This window comes from Parambassis ranga, chromosome 7 (genome assembly GCF_900634625.1).
Source record: "Parambassis ranga chromosome 7, fParRan2.1, whole genome shotgun sequence".
Taxonomy (NCBI): Eukaryota; Metazoa; Chordata; class Actinopteri; family Ambassidae; genus Parambassis; species Parambassis ranga.
The window spans coordinates 2,513,015-2,534,668 of NC_041028.1; the positions used below are offsets into that span (position 1 = coordinate 2,513,015).

The window sequence follows — 21,654 nt, forward strand, 5'->3', positions numbered from 1 at the left end:
GAGCAGAGGTCAGAGGTCAGAGGGGGGGGGGTTTGAGGGAGCTGCTCAGTGGATCGTCCTTCCTCCTCATCAGTGTGGGCCGATAGCAGCATAGCTAAAAGATTTTATGGGCCCTATGATACCTGTTCTCCCTGTGGCTGAGGCCATGTCGACATGTGCCTGTATCTGTACCCGTCAGCCCTCAGGAGGGAGACTGCGAAGCCTCCGGGCCAGGACCAGCAGACTGGGGGACAGCTTCAACCACTGTCTTGCTCTATTAACATCCTTTGTGCATCTTTTTATACCGTATATTTATTCTTTATACTATACTAAGTATAAATTATATTTATTTAAACCCTGTTATATATATTGTGGGGCTGAGAGTGGCACAGTTTGGGCTCAGTATCGACAGTAAAGCTGACTTTTAACTAAACCTTTTAAAACTCAGCAGATCCTCTTCACAACTGCAACCAGACAATATTAAGATTAAGATTAAGAAACCTTTATTAGTCCCACAATGGGGAAATTGCATTTTTGCAACGGCATACAGACAGCAAGGGATAAGTTAGGAAAAAGATATATACATTATAAAATAGGCTACCAATGTCACACATTCCCTGTTATAAACAGTCTCCTGGGTAGAATTCTGAAATAAAATCATATATAATAAACATCAACTATGTGTAGTGTCTTCTGGGCAGCGCTGTACTCTCTGGTTCCTGTCTGGTGCTCGGAAACAGCGTCAGAGTGAGACCTCTGTCCATCCTCCTCCTCCGCGCTGCGCTCCACCTCCTCCCTGTTAGCCGCTCCGTCTCCTCCGCTAGCCTAGCCTGCTAGCTGGCAGCCCAGGTAAACATGGCAATGTCGCAGGCTCTGTCCGAGGAGGAGTTCCATCGGATGCAGGTGAGATGAAGGCGGCAGCCCTCTTTTCGGGGCGGGGGGCTCGCTCACAGGTCGCTGTCAGTGCGGAGAGAAGCACCTGTGCAGCGCGGCATCACTGACAGGGACGTTAGCGCAGCGGGCTAACTGTTAGCTGGCGAAGGGTGGGAGTATGTAACGGTGTCCAGCCGTAGCCTGTGTGGGCTCATGAAGTGAGCAGAGTGAGGGAGGAAACAGTCAGCGTCAGCGCTGCTATTTATCTTAAATGATGTCAAAAACCAAAGAAGAAGAAGAATCATGCGAAACATGCTAACTCTTGAGTGCACAGCTGATTAGCCAGCCTAGCTTAGCCTCTTTTGGTAGGACAGAAATTGGTTCATCTTAGCTAGCCCCGCCGACGCTTCCGTTAATTCTCACTGGGAGTCGGCTAACGTGCTAGCATCCACGGGACAGTCACCCTGCGGAGAGTCACGGGGTCTGGGGCAGGGCTGCGGGGTTGATCAGTGCGGAGCTCCGGAGCTAATGACCGATGTCAGAGCGAGCCGGGAGGCTCACCGACACCTGTTAGCATGCTAACTGCGGGCTGAAGGTGTTTACATCCAGCAGCAGTTTATTTAAGGGCATCAGCAAAGAAACCAACGCAGCTGCAGAGCTGCAGGAAGGTTAACTGTGAAGCTGCGGGTTATTGATCAGGCATTAGAGGCAGAAGTACTAGTTTATGCAGGAAGATGATCCCTCAGACTGATACGTCACCTTTGACGTGTGTTTACCTGGGCAGGTATCCTGGTAGTGGTGGTGATCGGATCTGTGAGGCTGACGTGAACAAACCGGCTCTACAGCCAGGCGTGCTGCTCAGTTACAGCAGAGCTTTTTAAAGTGATTGATTGATTGATTGATTGATTGATTGATTCTTGACATATTTAGGTCCAAGTATTAAAAATAACAAACATGCATTGTACATACTGTAAATAAATGCTTGGCTCTCCATCGTGTGTGTTAGCCTGTAGGCAGATCATATGATCAGATTCTGAAATGTGTTTTAAAAACACAGGGTCGGCGTTGAAAGGGTTAATGTGACCCTAACAGTGACTCCATGTTGGGACAGTGCTGTTCTGTTTACTACACAGTGGAGCTGCTCAGTGTTTCCAAACTCTCCGTCTAACTGACCAAAGCACTCGCTGTCACGCTGTCGCCACACACAGTGTGTGTTCTGTCCTTGAGCTGTTCCTGGTGGCTCTCAGTGGGTCGTTCGTACCACTTTAAGGTTCTGTATTGTCATCGTGCTGACCTGTGACAGCAGCGTTTTCATGGCTCAGTACAGACGATTGGACCGCCGTGTCGGTTTTCATGTAGCACCATCAGGGTGTCGTCAGCACCGTGTAAAGGCCTCACAGCTCCTCACTGACTGACGTGAATATTTATGACAACCTAAGAGCTACCTGGAGAAGGCCGAGTGTGTGTGTGTGTGTGTATGGTGCAACACACACACACACACACACGGAGTGTCTCTGTTAAAACCAAAGTGCTGTGTAGCACATCCTCCAGTATGAAGTATTAGCAAGTATGAACAGCTTTATATTTATATAGTATAATGGGAATGTGGTAAACATCAGTGTGTGTGTGTGTGTGTGTGTGCAGGCTCAGCTGTTGGAGCTGCGCACTCAGAACTACCAGCTGTCAGATGACCTCAGGAAGAACTCAGCAGGTAAAACTTTGAGGTTTTTATGATTCACTCAATCAAAGGATGAGAGAGGAGTGTGTGTTAACGTCATGTTGTCGTGTGTCACAGAACTGAACGCTGTCCGTCAGAAGAACGCCATGTTGGAGAGAGACTTCGTCAAAGCACAGAAGGTTACTGATGTTTCAGACACACACAGACAGACAGACAGACACACAGAGACACACAGACGCACACAGACAGACACACACACACAGAAGGTTACTGATGCTTCTGACACACACACACAGACAGACAGACACACACACAGAGACACACAGACGCACACAGACAGACACACACCACACGGAAAGACAGACACACAGAAGGTTACTGATGTTTCAGACACACACACAGACAGACACACACACACACAGACAGACACACAGACACAGACAGACACACACAGACAGACACACACACACACACAGAAGGTTACTGATGTTTCATTATAACCACTGATTATCTGCAGTCTGTCAGTTGTTTGACATGATTTCATCTCATTATTTTCAGGCTTTGAATAAAAGTAAAAAAGCTCAGGTGAGTTGTTTTTGTTACTATAATTCTTGTTGTTTTAGAATGAGGTGTAACTTTCACAGTTTTAGTCCTTGGTGTTTGTGTCTGTCTGGTCCAGGAGTGTTTTTACTCAGATGTGCTTTCACAGACATTGAGCTGGTTTTTAGGAAGCTCCTCCAGACTGGTTCAGGTAAACCGGAGTTCAAACTGGATTCAGGTGGAATAAAATAATGTCCTCCAGGATTACTGAAGCTTTATCTGATCTAGTCTGATATGTGTCAAACAGCAGTGGGGCAGCTTTAGCAGGTTTTCTGGTTTTCTGGAGGTTTGATCGCTGTTGTTGTGCGTCTGCAGGAGGTGGACGCGTTGCTGAGTGAGAATGAGATGCTTCAGGGGAAGCTCCACAGCCAGGAGGAGGACTTCAGGCTGCAGAACAGCACGCTGATGACCGAGCTCTCTAAGGTCTGCCTCGGTGTCTGTGTGTGATGCATTGATCACAACTTTTTATACAAACACCACCCTCGTCTCCTCCAGCTGTGTACGCAGATCGAGCAGCTGGAGCAGGAGAACCAGGGCCTGAAAGGAGGAGGAGGAGGAGGAGGTGAAGGAGGAGGAGGAGCCTCAGCATCCACCCCTCCACCTAATTCCACCTCCAGGCCTGTGGATGGAGAGCTGCTCCGCCTGCAGGCTGAAAACTCCGCCCTGCAGAAGAAGATGAAAGGTGGACACTTTTAGCTGAAGTCTTGCAGGTCAGTCCTGGATCAGGTGATTCTGACGTGCTTCTCCTGCAGCCCTCCAGGAGCACTACGACAGGGAGGTCCAGAGACAGGCTCAGAGCGCCACCGACGGGCCAGCAGGCACCAACGGGGTCTCTGATGTCACAGGGAGAGGGGAGGAGCCAGCAGCAGAGGGAGCCAATGTGAGGCAGGAACAGGTGATTCACCAGAGTGTTAGCTCGTTGAGCTAGCTGTTGGTTTGGGAAACCTCTGATCATAACCGTCAGAGAAGTCAAACTGTGTTTTCCGTCTTCAGGCGGAGGCTCAGCCGCAGCACACAGAGGCACAGATGCATGGTGAGTTCAGGGGTTTTCTCCTCCTAACATATTCCTGTGTGTTTAGCCTGGCTTCATGAGTGTAGAGCAGCTAGCCGGCTCAGGGCAGACACACACTGCAAGCTGGGGATCAGGGAGGTTTTAAGGAAATCAAAGATCCTCTGTCAGCGGGCAAAGCTGCAAAGTCCAACAGCACAGAAACGGGCCTCCTCCTTTCATTTGATGTCTAAAAAGCACAATTTAAAACCACCTGCTCACGTTGGGTCTGAGTGTCAGAGACACCCTCCGCACTCTGCTCACGGTGTCTTTATTTATCCATCAGAGCAGGAGCCTCCGGGGCTCAGACTTGATGCAGTTCATGCTGCACCTTCTCTGTATGAGTCCATCCCCACAGACCTCCATGTAAAGAGGCCAACTCTACTTCCCAGTGTCACCTAAACACACCGCATGCATGTGTAGGTCTGAAGGTCTGTAAAGAGTTCCAAACATTCATGTGTTCAATCCTGATTTCGACCTCACGTCGGTGACGTTCATGGAGTGATGAGAGTCTGTCTGTGTTAGCACTCAGGTGTTCATGTTGTTTTCATCATAACACACTCCTAATGAAGATAATGAATCACATCTCTGATAAACATGCTGTCAGTGAAGGCACCATGCAGACCCGGCGTGTCCCAGGTGATGTTTGACTCTGCAGCTTTGTCAGTGAATCCGGCAGAGGAGCTGGTGTAGTGTGTGTCTGGCCTAATGGACTGCCCCCCCACCCCCACCCTGCTGTGTGCGGCACCCCCTTCAGGCCTGTCAGAGAAGAGCGTAGAGAAGATTGTAGCTAAGCAGGCAGCGCTAGGCTGGTCGGCTGCTCTCTGTCCAATAACTCACTGCTTTGGACCAGAGCTGGAGATGGCACTGAACACCGAGCAGGAGGAGAAGAGGCTGCTGAGGGAGCAGATCCACAGCGTGGAGGTACACACACACAGACACACACATACACAGAGAAACACCCTGACACACACACACTGACACACAGATACACACACACACACACACACACACACACACACACACAGACACACATACACAGAGAAACGCACTGACACACACACTGACACACACACACACACACAGACACACATACACATACACAGAGAAACACACTGACACACACACACTGACACACAGATACACACACACACACACACACACACACATACACAGAGAAACGCACTGACACACACTGACACACAGATACACACACACACACACAGACACACACACAGAAACACACACACAGACAGAGACACACACACAGACACACACAGACACACACAGAGAAACACACTGACACACAGATACACACACACAGACACATACACAGAGAAACACACTGACACACACTGACACACAGATACACACACACACAGATACACACACACAGAGACACACACACACAAAAACACACACACAGACAGAGACACACACACAGACACACATACACAGAGAAACACACTGACACACAGATACACACACAGAGAGACACACAGACACACACACTCACAGAGACACACACACACAGACAGAGACACACACACACAACACACACACACAGACACACACACACACAGAGACACACACACAGACACACACACACACAGAGACACACACACACTGATACAGAGACACACACACACAGACAGAGACACACACACACACACAGATACACGCACACACACAGAGACACAAACACACAGACAGATACACACACACAGAGACAGACACACTCAGAGACACAGACACAGACAGACACACACACAGACACACACACACTCACCCTGAATACACAGCCACAGTGACACCAACCAGAGGTTGTAGCACAAACAAATACTCAGATATATCCCAGCTGTCTACAGGTGAGAGCCCTGGACAGGTCACCAGTCCATCACAGGGCAACACACACAGACAAACAACTCTCACTCACACGTACGGGACGATTTAAAGCCACAAATTAACCTAACAAGCACGTCTTTAGAATGTGGGAGGAAGCCGGAGCACCCGGAGAAACCCACACAGGCACAGGGAGAACATCAGCAGCCAGAAAGGCCCAGTCAGCACCGTAATCCTTTTTATATTGTATGTTGTGCTTTAATGTTGGTGTTTTGAAGCACTTCTGGCAGCACGGTCTCTGTGCAGTAAAATGGTGAGCCAGGCCGCCACATGTGTGAGAGAGGATAGTAATTAATTCATGACAGGAACATGAACAGCAGCTGGAGAGCAGCGGAGAAATGTCAGCGTGCACTACACACACACAGGTACACACACACACACATGCACAGGTACACACACACACAGTGTTTTAAATGCAGGGGAGCGTGCTCTCTCATGTTTGGGCCTGTACATTTGTTGGACAGACATCATTTATTTGATAAGCAGAGTATAAATGAAGGTCTGATCTTCTCTGTGAAACTGTGCTGACTGTCTGTCTGTCTGCCTGCAGGCGTCCAAACAGGCTGAAATCACCAAACTACAGGAGGAGGTAACAAAGGTAAATGTCAGACAGATCCAGGAGGGCTGTTTTGATGTAAACATCTTCTTAGCTGTGACTGTGTCTGTTTGTCCTGCAGCTGTCTGACAAGTTAAAGAAGAAGCAGGAGAGGTGAGACACCTTCAGCTTAATCATGTCTGTCATGATGAAACATCTCATCCAAGATGAGAGAGCTGCTCTGCTAGTTTGTCTCCTCCAGGGGGCGCACATGTTCTGTCAGTCTGTGAGCAGCAGCCTCACAGTGTTTGTTGTGTTTCAGCTTCCAGCGGCTGCAGGCAGAAAAGGAGGCCCTGTACAACGACAGCAGGTCAGAACCACGCCGCTGACCTCTGACCTCTGTGTGCCGCTGAACTCTGGATGTTGACTTTTTGTGTTGTTTTTGCAGGACAAAGATCGATGAGATCAACCAAAGGAAAGAAGAAGAGCTGAAGGCCTCCAACACCCGCATCCAGAAGCTACAGTCCGACCTGATGGCAGCCAATCAGGTGAGAGCTCAGTGACACACGGCTTCAGCATCCAGCGACGACACATCAAGTGAGCTCTGACTGTTTGTGTTCAGGTGACGGCAGAGCTGAGAGAGCAGCTGCAGAGCAAAGAGAAGGAGCACGAGCTGGCTCTGCACGCCCTGAGAGACCAGGTAACACACTACACACACACACTACACTGCTACACTACACTACACACACAATACACACACACACACACACTACACACACTACACTACACACACACACTACACTACACACACACACTACACACACACACACACAATACACACACACTACACACACACAATACACACACACACACTCCACACACACAGCCGGCTGTGAAACCACGACAGACTGATTCCCGCTCTCACTGGCTGGTGTCAGGCTCAGCAGGAGCGCAGTAAAACCTAAAACATTTCTTTTTCATGTCTGTTCTGAGCTCACACATATGGACGGAGCTGAACTTTCACAGCTCTCCTCTCACATTTACAGCTCAGAGAGCTACAATATTGTCTCCATAGTGATCACAGAACTGCAACATATGTGTGAAGCAGAAGCTGAAGAGTTAGATTCTTTCTGTTCTTCATTGAATTGGATCCAAAAAGTTGTAAATAGGAGCTAAAGAGGAGCTACAGCAGGTCGGTCAGTGAGGTTTGACTGAAGCTCCTCACTCTCTGTTAGGCTTGTGCAAAATTGTATCGTGTGCAATTAATCGCCAGAAAAACTGTCATCGATTATTTCCCACTTATCGATTACGGCGATTAGTGCCTCGTCATGATGACGCATTTTTGTGTGCGACGTCCTCTCACCATCACCCGCGCACATGTGAGTCCACAATAACAGTAATGGCGGAAGGCACTGGTGTTCAGTTAGATGATGCGGAGCAGCACGTTCCTAACAGAGGTTCAACATCTGTCACCATAAGCCGGAGCACGAAGAAAGCCGAAGAAAGCGCGACGAGGCCACAACGCCGGCTACAGCTGTATATAGTGCCGCACATGCATTAGGTGACGCGTGGCGTGTTGGTTGTTGCCATAGTAACTGGATTTTTGCTCATATCAAAGGAATGAACTCCGATCTTTATTTACGGACTCCACAGCAAGATAGGAAACATTACAACAGCGAAGTCTCCTCCAGCAGATATTGAAAGAATTCCACTCTATCCACTATACAATCCGCGATACGTGTAGTCATTGTGCTGCTTACGACCAAACTAAGCACCGGAAGAAGGTAACAGGTTGATTTGCACAGACACACATTTGTTTGTTTTTTCTGCGGCTGTTCTACAGTCTGAGTGAAAACATGCACTAGTGTGGGACATATTCCAGCCACAGGTTCATTCCACAGACACATTTTTAACTTTAATAATCACTGATGTGACTTTTCTGAACGTGTTTGTCCTGTTTAATGTTAATGTTGACATGCACACTCTGTGACCTGAAGATCAGAACATGTGAAGGACAAAGTTACTTTAAATGTTTGCTTACATATTTCAAACATGGCTGGTTGGTGCCTGATCACTACTTTAACCTGTTAGAATGAAGGGGTTAACTTGACTGATGATTTGTCAGAATCATTTTAGAACAATGTGGCGATTTAGAGTCAAAAACATGTCAGTGCAACTGTCATCAATTAATTGTCAAATTAATCGTTATCGGCTAAATGCCACAATTAATCGTGATTAATTTTTTGGCCAATATCGCCCAGCCCTACTCTCTGTCTCGTTAAATTCATGCTCACAAAGAATTTTTAATGATGTTTACCATCAGAGATGCTGTGTGCAGACACAGAGCCCCGTGATAGATGCTGCTTCATCCAGGATCACTGTGGCACTGACTGCTTTCTCTGAGTGTTTCTGACCTGCTGCCTTCTTCTTCTCTTCTTCTTCTAACTTTCCTCTGTCATGTCCTGGTTTCTTCCTCCGCCCTCTGCTGCCCCTGCTGTGGTGTGATGACACTGCAGGTAGCCAGTCAGAGTGCAGTCAGTCAGGAGCAGGTGGATAACATCCTGCAGGAGAACGATGCTCTGAGGACAAACCTAGCTGCTCTAGAACAGGTAATAAAACTGGAGAACGTCATGTTGGAGTGGTGTTCGGTGCACTAACATAGCTGCTGTTAAACATGACATCACATCCTCTGTGGACAAAGTGTGGAGGCCATAAAACAGGTGGTGTACCTGGAGAACATAGAAAGAACCCAGACTACAGAGCAGTGCTGTGAAGAGCTCTGTAGAACCCCTGTTTACTGTAGCTGGTCTCCCTCCTGTCAGGCTCTCACTGTAAACCTGACTCTAAGCAGAATTACCCAGAATGCTTTGCTCAGTGTGGAACTGTAACCCGTCTTACAGGAGAACAGTGCTCTGGGTTCTGACCTGTGTGCTCTGGAACAGGTAATTATTACCGCTTAATCTTTTATGGACTTTAGTTTTAACTTGTAGAACCTAGAACCCACTAACGTAGACCGATACCTGGAGCAACAGAACACCTGATAGTGTAGTGTAACTAAAAGCCACACACAGGGACCGGCTCTCTCTGCTAGAACCACAGCGCTGATCAGGCTGTGGTCTATAAAAATCCTAATCCCACAGATCCAGTAGAACATAGATCAGACAGCACCTAGAACCTGTAGGTTATTGATTGTTTTCATGATGTCTGTGTGGAACATGTGTTACAGGAGTACAGTGTTCTCAGGACTAGTCTGTGCGCTCTGGAACAGGTAATTGTTGTGCTGATGTAGAACCTGAGCTGGTTTAGTTTAGAACCTCGTGTAGAACTCGTAGAACCCTGGTGAGGACTGCAGTGAACACCTCAGATCCTGTGTGTAACCCTTAGAAGCTGACAGACTGTTAGCTGTCTGTGTCCCTGTTGATCAGAAGGTCTGTGTCTGATGGCGCGTGGTGTTCGCTCTGCTCTGAGACTCTCCCTCACTGATCTTCATCCTTCTCTGCTGTCACCTGTCATTCATTCTCAGCTGCTGCCACCCAGCGTCTGTCACAGAGACCAATAAAGTTCTGTTGATTCTGTGCAGATCCAGACAGTGAAGACGCAGGAGATGAACCTGCTGCGAGAGCAGCAGGAGGCGCTGACGGCCGAGCTGCAGCAGAGACGAGCTGAGCAGGAGAGCCTGTTGGCTCAGAGAGACGACCTGGACTCCCAGCTGCAGGTACAGCAGACACGACACCGGTCAGGCCTCCGCTGCTGTCCAGCTGCCATATCACAGCTGCTCAGGCTGCTTCAAAACCCTCACCTGCAAACTTTCCGATCTTTTTTCTGATCCGTGAAAAGTCGTGTAGATTGTGTTTTGCCGTCAGACGGCGGCCATGATGTTTCCATGGAGGTCTCAGTGTGTTTCTGCCTCCTTCCCTCCTTCAGGAGTCCAGTTTTGCCAGCAGGAAGTTGTTGGAACAGTTAACAGAAGAAGGACAAGAGAAGGAGAAACTGCTGAGAGAGCTGGACGAGGCAAAGAAGGTACACACACACACACACACAGACTTTGACACACTGAGCCATTAAGCTTTTAAACACACTGATGTGTGTGTGTGTGTTTGTGTGTGTGCACACAGACGGCAGAGAAGAGGAAGGCTATGCTGGATGACATGGCCATGCAGCTGAACCAGGAGAAGTCTGACCACAAGGAGGCGCTATCAGACCTCAAACTGCAGCATGAGAAGGAGGTGAGCGCTCGCAGAGCTGCTGCTGCGGTGTCTTTAATAACTGATCATGTTTACTGTTGTTTGTGTGTTGTTGATTTGTATGGATATTAAAATGTGAAAACATAAACATTTCATCACATTTGGTCAACAAAGTCTGAATGAATCAAATGTGTGTGTGTGTGTCCAGGTCCTCGGGGTCAGGGCTCGCTATGAGAAGGAGCTCCGAGGACTCCACGAAGACAAGAATCGCTCGGAGGAAGAAATCCGACAGCAGCTTAGAGAAGAAAAGGCAAAAGAGACACAGGAGCTATATGGGGAAGTCACAATCATTTCCTGTCCCGTCATACATGACTATCATATATCTGTGTGTGTGTTCAGGCTCGGACGAAGGAGCTGGAGGGTTTGCAGCAGCGGGTGGACGAGCTGCAGGCTCAGGTTCAGTCCATGGAGGGAACCAAAGGATGGTTTGAGAGACGACTGAAGGAGGCAGAGGTCAGCTACCTTACATCAGTCAGTGCAGCGAATGTAGACGTTTATCTGATCTGTGTGTGTGTGTGAACAGGAGAACATCGAGAAGAACTCTCTGCGGCATCAGGAGGAGATCGAACAGCTGCAGAAAGAGCACACACTTCAGCTGGAGGTACACACACACACACACACAAGTCTTTCACAGAAACAGACGCAGGACATTCAGTCAGAGCAAAGAGGAGACATGGATGTCCTTAGAGAAGACATGACCTTACAGGGCGTAAGAGGGGAGGATGGGGTTAGGAGGAAGCAGGCTGATGGGAGCAGCTGGGAGTAGAAGACATGTAGTAACACATATAGCTTTAGCTCCACCGCAGCCTCTCATGGTGTGTAAAAGAAGAGGGGAAAGGTGTCCGACCTGCAGCAGGGAAACCAGCTTTATGCAGTGACACCACTCATCACAGGAACTGCACAAACTGCTAGCCGGGTCCGATGTGACGGTACGGATCATGTTAAAAAATCCAACCACTTTACTCTGAGCTCAAAATCCTCCAGACAGAAAGTGTAATAAACTCTGGACCCTCATTAGTGCTGGTTTCTGACCCCTCCTGTGGTCTCCTGAGCTCACAGTAGCTGGATCAGCTGGATAAGGCCCGGGTCAGACCGGTGGAGGGGGTCATGTGACCCACTGATGCAGCTCATCCTGCAGTCCGTCCTCTGGTGTCAGAACAAGAAAGCGTCTCTTCAAACATAAATACGCGTGTGTTTGTTTATACATGCAGTGTGTGTAGGTGTGTGTTCAGTGCATGCGTGCTCTAATTGAATGTGTGTTTCTAATTAAAGCATGGTAGTCTCCATGGTAACGCGGAGAGGTTAAATCGTGTTAACAGCAGATCAGAGCGGAGGAGGCTGACAGTCTGTTACAGAGACTCTGAACGGTTCACACCATCTGTCAGGACGGAGGGAGGACGGATGATCAGTCCTCCGTGTCCCGCTTCAACGTGTCTGTCAGAGATCCGTTTATCCTCCCAAAACAAAGACTCACAACCAGCAGGCTCAATACACACACAGACACACACAGAGACTGAACAGCTAGTCTGTGAAATGACCTGTGTGCAGGCCGCTGCCTGTGCCCACAGGTCAAAGGTCATCTGTGCGTCCAAATGTCCCTGAACGTCCCTCCACAGCCGCACTTCCAGTGTCATTCAAAGGAAGCAGGCTGTAACGGTCTGATCAATACTGAGGCTCCATCAGTGTTTGATAAGTAACAGTAATAATGAGATCTGTCAGCCAATCAGATGAGCAGGATGACTGTGTCCCTCTGAAATCCTTCAGGGAGCGGCGTGTCCTCAGAGACCGAGCGCTCTGATTGCTGCGTGTGTTTTATCTGCTGGATAACGGCCCAGCCCGGAGAGCACGGCGAGGAAACTTAATAGGAAAAGTTAATTAATGATGGAGGAAGTCTAATTAGCGGGCAGGTCGGGAGCTCGACAGGTTCTCTGTGTGTCGCGGGTTTGAGTTTCACATGTTGTTTCCTGTCTGACTGAACCGTGACTCAGACGGTGTGTTCCCCCTCGCTCGGCGTCTCCAAGTGTATCAGCATGCAGGTCAACAGACCAGGAAGGGTCCTCAGGGTCCACGGGACTGCAGGGCAGTCTGGGTCCACAGTGTGTGATATTTTTATCCAGAAAAGCTTTGAAATAATAACTGACTTTAAACACATGTATTTATATCTGTGAATGTTCCAGTGTTGCAGCTTATTTCTGATTACAGCTCAGTTCTTTTGGTCCAGTAACACTTCAGAAAAAAACACATGAGCCTGATGAAGTGTGTGTCTGTGTGTCTGTGTGTCTGTGTGTGTGTGTGTGTGTGTGTGTCTCTGTCTGTGTGTCTGTGTCTTTATCCGTCTGTCTGTGTGTGTGTGTCTCTGTCTGTGTGTGTGTGTGTCTCTGTCTGTGTGTGTGTGTCTCTGTCTGTGTGTGTCTCTGTCTGTGTGTGTGTCTGTGTGTGACATTACAGCACAGCAACAGTCCGAGTTGTTTTCCTGCAGAGTGACATCTTCTCCGTCAGGTGGGCGGCTGCAGCCTGCGGCCGTCTCTAATGTAGATTTCAGTCAAATTAATTAGCAGCAGAAGATTAGAGAGGAATTAAAAGCAGCTTCTTTTTCTAAATTAATCCCTCGGTCAGCTGGATTAAGTGTGAGGGGGCATCGTGGTGGAGATGGAGCTCATTTAAAATTTTTCACACAGGGGAAGAAAAGTTTCTGTTTTGTTTCTCCTCCAGATCTGTGATGAACATTTTGTTTAACAAAGTCCTGCTGTGTGTGTGTCTGTGTGTGTGCTGCAGGCAAAGCAGTCGGAGATGGAGGGACTGAAGCAGCAGGTGGTGGAGGTGGAGAAGCAGAGGGACGAACACAGCGACACCATCGGGAAACTCAAGCAGGTGAGAGCGTGTTGGAGAGGCCCTGGTGGTTTTGCTGCTTTGCTAACATTAGGAGTGAAAAAGCTCCACCTCAATACGAGACCACCTCACCCACAGGTTTCTGAGGAGCTGCTTTGACTCCCTGTGTGAGGCTCAGGCTGCAGCCTCTGAGTCCACCTCCAAATACAGGCAAAGAGGTGGAGCCGAGCTGGGAGCAGGAAGCTCACGGTGTGATCTGGTGCTGCGGTGTTTTGGTAGCAGGCTGTAAACGGGCTGATCTCGCTGTGTATTGGACAGTTTGGCATGAGGCCTCTAGAGGCTGTGCGGGGAGCTGCAGTTTCTGACGCATGCACGGCTTCAGTTCCCTCCTGGAGCTGGTGCCGTGCAGGGCTGCAGGGCCTCTAAAGGTCTGCTGTGACCGTGCGCTGCCTGACAGATAAAAAGGGAGTGTGCCTTTGAGGCTGTGGGGTTTAACCTTTACAGATGTCTCACTTTGAACCCCGTGGACCTTTAAAAAGCAGCAGCCACCGCCTGCTCCTGTCCCTCTGTTTCCCTCTCATGTGTCTCTGTTTTAAGTTGGCCGGCTGCTGTGTTTTTCTCTGACCTGTTTTATTTTCACTTTTCATTAAACCTCTCTGTGTGAGCAGCCGGCCTGGATGATGCGTTCAGGGGAGACGGTAAATGTTCTGTTGTCTCTCTGCAGGAGATAAAGGACACTGTGGACGGTCAGAGGATTCTGGAGAAGAAGGGTAGTGCAGCGGTGAGTTTCCTGTCTGACCGACGGACACATGGACTCATGGGTGATACCCAGAGGAGAATTTGAATAGAGAGAGAGAGAGAATATATTTTCAGAGCAATTTGAGAGCAGCCGGGCATGGAAATAATAATTAGAAAGTAAATCCCTCTGTGTGTGTCTGTGTGTGTGTGTGTCTGTGTGTGTGTGTGTGTCTCTCTGTGTGTGTGTCTGTGTGTGTCTGTGTGTCTCTCTGTCTGCGTGTCTGTGTGTGTCTGTCTGTGTGTCTCTGTGTGTCTCTGTGTGTCTCTGTGTGTCTCTGTGTGTCTCTGTGTGTGTGTGTGTGTGTCTGTGTCTCTGTCTGTGTGTGTGTGTGTCTGTGTCTCTGTCTGTGTCTGTGTGTGTCTGTGTGTCTCTGTCTATGTGTGTGTCTCTCTGTCTGTGTGTGTGTCTGTGTGTCTCTGTCTATGTGTGTGTGTCTCTGTCTGTGTGTGTGTGTGCAGCTGAAGGATCTGAAACGGCAGCTGCAGCTGGAGAGGAAGCGCGCGGACAAACTGCAGGAGAGGCTCCAGGAGATCCTGACCAACAGCAAGACCAGGACAGGTACTGACAGCTGAGGGACCCGACCGAGCCTGTGATTAGCTCAGGGTCCAGAAAACCTGGAAACAGTCACATCTGTTCCAAAGTCAGACTCCCAGAATGCACTGGGCCGGCTCCTGTTCAGAGTCATCACAGCAGACAGTGATGTCTGTGTGAAGGGGGCTGCAGTCTGTCACCTACCAGCATCAGCAGTGGTTTGTTGAGGCTGCTGGGACCGCGCTTCAACCTCCTGCATGGACAGAACCTCTGTGTGGGTCTGATCGTAACATCACTGATTGCTCCGATAATCAGCACCGTGCTAACCCTGCATCAGGAGGTTCTGGCTCAGTCCGGAACCTTCTGCTCAATATTTAATGCAGCGCTGTGGTTCCTGATGCTGAGGTGGACACACCAGTGTCTGCTGGCCACACACACATAAACACACTCACAAACACACACATAAACACACTCACAAACACACACATACACACACACATCTGCACAGTCTTTCACTTTCGCCTTCATCTAATTGTTTAATATTTAACATATTTAATATTTATTTCTCTGTTCAGCTTTTTCCTGAACCTCCCTTTCATTAATGGCCACGGTTTCTATTGGTTTTCACACACACACACACACACACACACACACACACACCCTCACTCACTCACACACACACACACTCTCACTCGGTGCAGGGCAGTCCTCGGCTTCATCTATAATCGATGAGTGGTGCTGAATGTTTAAAGGCTCTTCAGCACAAACTTAAGAATCAGACATTTTAAAGTAGCCTACTTATCTCGCTGCTCTGCCAGCACCTGCCTTAAAGGGGCGGCCCGAGCCTTAAAGGGACACTTTGCTGTCCTGAGGGGACGGTTTGCTGCTATAAAGTGACACTCTGCAGTCTTAATGGCACACTTTGTTGTCTTAAAGGGATGCTGACGTTCTCAGAGTTACACTGTGGGACAGACGCATCTGAACTGGGCCGTTTAGGGCTTTAACCAGGGTGGGGGGGGGGCTTAAAGGTACAGCACTAGACTGTCCTTGGGGCAGCTCAGGCCTTTGGAGGGACCGTCCACCGGCTCAGCCTGAGGGAAGGTGAAAAAAATCTGTCTGATATCTGACGTATTAAACACACGTTACATGTTCTGATCTGTGTCTGTTTCAGGTCTGGAGGAGCTGGTTCTGTCAGAGATCAACAGTCCCAGTCGGACCCAGCAGACCGGGGACTCGTCCTCCGTCTCCTCCTTCTCTTATAGAGACATGATGAAGGAGTCTCAGCCAGCCAATCAAAACAAGGTGGGCGGAGCTCGACCCTCCATCCAGGAGCTGAAATGTTCAAATCACAGCAGACACACACAAACACACACACACACACGCACGCACACACACACAAACACACACATGCTATTTATTGATTGTTTAAAAACATTATTGAACTTGTATTAGTCCCGGTTTGGAGACCAGCTCAGCTGAAATGACATCCAGGCAGACTTTAAGCTGCTCTGACCTGATCCTGGTCTGTCCTCTGACGTCATGTGACAGGTCGGTGACAGGGGGCACGACTTCTCTTATCTGTTGTTGTGACAGCAGTTGCCGTGGTAACGTGCTGACGTGTTAATGACAGGACGAACTCTGACGTCCCCTCATCCTCGTCTCTCTATCTGCTTTTCTTCAATCACATTTTACAGTGATTTACTGAAGAGACTTTGATGTTTCCGTTGCTATATTTATCTTTACTGTGTGTGTGTGTGTGTGTGTGTGTGTGTGTCTCTATTGATGGAAGCACTGTAAATAGAAGGACAGTTTATATCTGAGCCTCTCTGGCACAGCGTGATGCTGCAGAGTCCACAGTCCCGTCAGTTTTGTGATGCTTCAGTCGTCGTGGCAGCCGCATCCCGAGCCGGCCTGGTGGTGCCCGTGGTGACGAGAGGCCTCAGTGTTCTATACATATATATGTTCTATACAGCAGCTCAGTGGTTGCAGGTTCGAGTCCACAGCGCCCTCTGTCTCTGTCTGTGCTCTCACACTGACTGTCTCTGTCCCCCCCTCAGTCTGGAGGAGGAAGTCCTCAGTCCCAGCGCCCTGCAGAGTTATCTGACGACGAGGTCGGAGAGCTCTTCCAGCGGCTCGCTGAGGTCCAGCAGGAGAAGTGGATGCTGGAGGAGAAGGTGAGGAGTCGCTGTGACAACCATCCTGTCTGTCCCTGTCTCTGTCCTATAGAATTTAGAGACCAGTAAGCGTCCCTCGTCCTGCCGTCAGCGGCTCAGTTCTGCTTTGTGGTGCTTTTAACGCTTCACTTTGTTCCTTGAGCCGACAGCCGCGTCGACAATAAAGAGCGCGGCCTGTTTTTAGCTTTATATTTTTAGATGCATTATTCATGTCTGCTGCACGGCGCCGTGTTTCTGCAGCGTGTGTGGTTCCACTGGGCCGTCACATGATTAACCGCCTGGCTCCTCTCAGGTCAAACATCTGGAGGTGAGCTGCTCATCGATGGCCGAGGACATCTGCAGGAAGAGCGCTATCATCGAGACGTACGTGATGGACAGCCGCAGAGGTGAGAACCACAAGTTAACACGTGACCCGGCTGCATTATGGGAAACGCAGTGTTTTGAGGGGCTCTCAGGCTGTGTGGCCTCGGAAGCGTCCAGCTGTGTCCACATGTCTCCCAGTGAGACGCTCAGCAGCTTGTCTTCAGTCAGTGAAGAATGATGTGATGTGTCTTGGAGGCGGCTGTGAGCAGAGTTCAGGACAGACTCGGCTTCTAGCCGGCTCAGCATGTCGTTTATCCAGCGGTGACACTTCATTACAACTTTAATCTGCTGCTTCACTCACTGCACAGGTTTACATGAGCTCAGGCTGTGAACCCTCTGATGAACCTGTTCCTGTGCTCATCACACAGCTACAGAGCAGCTGAACATACGCTGTTCAGTTAAACTCCCTCCTCTGTGTAATTACAAGCACCTTCCCACCTTCATCATCATCACCTTCTGATTTTTGATGGTGGTGATGATGATGAGGCTGATGATGATGAAGATGGTGGTGATGATGGTGATGATGATGATTATGATTATGTGAATGATGAGGATGATGATGAGGATGACGATGTGAATGATGAGGATGATGATGATGTTGCTGATGATGATGATGATGATGAGGAGGATGCTGATGATGATGTGGATGATGATGATGTGGACGATGAGGATGATGATGATGATGATGCTGATGATGATGATGAGGAGGATGCTGATGATGATGAAGATGAAGATGATGATGATGATGAAGATGATGTGGATGATGAAGATGATGTGGATGATGATGCTGATGATGATGATGTGGACGATGATGATGAGGATGCTGATGATGATGATGAAGATGAAGATGAAGATGAAGATGAAGATGAAGATGAAGATGATGATGATGATGTGGATGTGGATGATGATGCTGATGATGCTGATGTGGACGATGATGATGAGGATGCTGATGATGATGATGATGAAGATGAAGATGATGATGATGATGTGGATGATGAAGATGATGTGTCCCCTCCTGCCTGTTGGCCTCAGTAGCTTTGTGTTTTACACAGCAGTCACCATGTTAACACACTCCTCTGAGTGTAAACCTCTAAATGTGCTGTATAAATAGTCGCCTCCCTGCTCTCCTCCCTCCTCTTCCTCACTCCATCCTTCCTCTCCTGCTGTTTTCAATTTCATGTTTGACTGCTTTAACCCTCCTCTGCCTCTCCATTCCACTCCCATTAACACAGTAATGATGGTGAATCAAATGGGCAGTAAAACTGAGAGGTGTGTGTGTGTGTGTGTGTTCATTAACATTTGGTTAACGTGTGAAAAGCTGATTGTGTTACACTAACTACAACCTGCAGGGTTGCTAGGTAACAGCATTGATGAGAGGGTGGTTAGTGTCTTGCTCGAGGGCTCCTCAGCAGCCACAGTGCTCTCAGTGAGTCTTACACTGTTTAAATCCATGACACAAACTCACTGTTAATCTGGTCTCTGCCTCTGTGGACAAAAACCCACTAACATCTGTCAACAGTGTGAACGGGAACAGTCAGCATCGTGCCGCATGACTGAGCAGTCGTCATAGCAACAACTCAAACACTGTCGTCCAGCTCCTTTCCAGCGTGCTGCCGCCTCCTCTCCTGGCGCTGCAGTTTGAATCCAGCTCTGTGTAAATCACAGCCATGCTTACAGGAAGTGTAACTCCTCCTCCTCCTCTTCACCTCCTCAGATGTGTCCGGCAGCGCGGCCGGAGGGCACGGAGGCTCCCAGGGAGACAGAGGAGGTCTGGGTTCAGTGCTCAGAGATCTGGTGAAACCAGGAGATGAAAACCTGAGAGAGATGAACAAGAAGCTGCAGAACATGTTGGAGGAGCAGCTGACCAAGAACATGCACCTGCAGAAGGTAGCGCACACACACACACACACACACACACACACACACACACACACACACACTGTTCCTATAAAGATCAGCAGGATGTGTGTGTAGGTGCACAGAGTGACCTGTGACTGTCCCTGCAGGACCTGGAGGTATTGTCCCAGGAATTAGTCCGTCTCAGCAAAGAGACCAGTCCTGGAGGCAGTGTAGCTGGGTCGGGATGAGGCTATCACCTGGATCTGATCTGTCCATTACCTTCTCTGTTCGGCTGGAAGGTGTGGGCTGGGCTCAGGCTAACATCTGGATGTTAAATATATAGATATTTATCTTCCTTCTCTGAGTTTACATCATAAGACCTGCTGAGGGCTCCGACTACTACCTGGAGCCTGTATGATTTCACTACTTCAGCCTGCCTCCTGGGCTGTGACTAAACGCTGGAGTTTGTCCATCTGTGAGCTTTAAAGGGTGCAGAAGAATAAGAAACGGAATGGAAACCTCCAACATATTTCTGTTGAATGTACTGTAATTAGACTGTGTCACTGCATCCTGGTCATGACCTGGAACGTTCACTTTTGATTCTTTTGTTTTTATTGATTAATAATCGCTCACTGTCTTAAGACTATTGTCTGTCTTTTGGGCTTGGCTATGTTCTGGAACTCAGATATTGTAATGACTGACTTTACTGGTTTCTTTGTGCAGTAACACTCTTGTGATCTGACTACTTCCTGGCCTTTCTGTCAATTAGAATCATGCTACATTGCATGTGGGCTATGCCTACAGGCTGGATTGATGGCCTGTAAAATATATTGAACTCCAGGAAGTAGTCGTTGTCAGTTCTTTCTCTGAGCAGCACCTTCAGTGGAGTCCCCATTTTGTTTTTATCATGTGACCATAAACCGCCAATGAAGGCTGTGAATGATGAGAGTTCATGTTTAGGACGTGCACGTTTGTTTTGTCAGCAACGAAAGATTCACAGTATTTAAACCTGAGGCCATGGCTACATCCTGGAGTTCACCGCTCTCTGTGGAGCTGTTCTGCATCCCTGGTGTCTTTAGCACAGGATCAGACTAGTCCCTGGATTCGAAGAGACTTTTAGGAGTCCTCATATTTGAAAGGTTCAGTTAATTCAATACACATTTCCATTAAAATTAAAATCCAAGTAAAATTAGGACCTTTTAGAGGGGATTGATTTAAACTTTCCATCTGCTTGTTTTCTTCTTCTTTGGGGTTATTTATTGTGTCATCTATTTACTGTTTTTATTGTTACCTGGGATGTTAAATGGCTCCACAGAAACGGGACAACTGCACCTGTGTTGGGCTGTGTCTATGTCTTGGATCACTTGAACTGTACTTCGTGTTGCACTGTTTTCACTTCCAGCCTGAATGGGACACATGATGACAGCTTTCTGAGGTCTGTGTGTCGGGCTCCGTGTACTTCCTGTTCCAAACCACCTGTCTTCTATGATTCTGACATTATATATAATGACCTTTGTAACAGGAAGTGCAAGACGAACACTTCCTGTGTGCTTGGCCTTCATTTTTCTTCATGGACTCTTTGGTTTGCTACATGGGTCCTGATTACATCCTGGACTTACTTTGTGCTCACTGGCCTCTGGCTATGTGCTGTAACAGACTTTGTGTTTTATGTTGTAACGGCCTGTAAAACTGCTGCTTTGTTTATTTTCTGTTGTGCAGTCGGAGAGGAAACGCTTGTTTACGTTGCAGCTTTCAGGAAGTAGTCTGGTTCAACCTGAAGATCAATGACTCGGCCTGTTTGTAACGTTTGAATCTGTGTATATACGCTGTGATATGACTTCTAACTGTACCGAGAATCAACGGATCTATTTATGACTGATTATGATCATGACGCTAATTATTGTAACAACCAGATAAAATACTGCGACCACAACGTGTGTGTGTGTGTTTCATCACGCAACGGTAACGTCACAACCCAACAAAGTCTGACCACAGTATAATTTTATTATTTAAATTAAATCAGTTTTAGTCTTTGTTTTTATTGCAGGTCAGGAATGAATGTAGGGACACAAAGTGGAACTGAAAGTCTCCTGAAACTGTCAGGACTCATTTCAAAGTGACACAGACAGCTCAGCAAACATCCGGTAAGACAGAACCTAAAGTGGTTTTCCTTCAGCTGGTGTTCAGTCCTTATGGTTTGTGTTGTTAGCATGTGTTAGCTCTGTCCGCTGTCTGTTCGCTAGCTTGTTTTTGTGGCGCT

At 48.3% G+C, this 21,654-nt stretch overlaps 1 protein-coding gene across 3 annotated transcripts; it reads left to right on the plus strand.

Annotated features, from left to right (window-relative positions):
* The first annotated feature begins 738 nt into the window (after positions 1-738).
* gripap1 (GRIP1 associated protein 1) lies at positions 739-21,327 on the plus strand. 3 transcript variants are annotated; one of them, XM_028410780.1, is made up of 29 exons: positions 739-882; positions 2,497-2,563; positions 2,648-2,709; positions 3,089-3,115; positions 3,446-3,553; positions 3,626-3,812; positions 3,883-4,025; positions 4,124-4,163; positions 4,936-5,102; positions 6,631-6,678; positions 6,758-6,789; positions 6,938-6,985; positions 7,064-7,163; positions 7,238-7,315; positions 9,132-9,224; positions 10,196-10,330; positions 10,540-10,635; positions 10,731-10,841; positions 11,008-11,109; positions 11,199-11,312; positions 11,383-11,460; positions 13,635-13,730; positions 14,413-14,469; positions 14,946-15,045; positions 16,190-16,320; positions 17,076-17,192; positions 17,485-17,578; positions 19,270-19,442; positions 19,562-21,327. In XM_028410780.1, exons 1-29 carry the CDS (start codon positions 835-837, stop codon positions 19,640-19,642), a joined length of 2,733 nt encoding a protein of 910 aa, XP_028266581.1. In that variant the 5' UTR covers positions 739-834; the 3' UTR covers positions 19,643-21,327. The 3 variants fall into 3 exon arrangements, with proteins under 3 accessions (XP_028266581.1, XP_028266583.1, XP_028266582.1); XM_028410782.1 differs by having other exon boundaries at positions 5,032-5,102; positions 19,562-19,642; XM_028410781.1 differs by lacking the exon at positions 9,132-9,224 and having other exon boundaries at positions 19,562-19,642.
* The last annotated feature ends 327 nt before the right edge of the window (positions 21,328-21,654 follow it).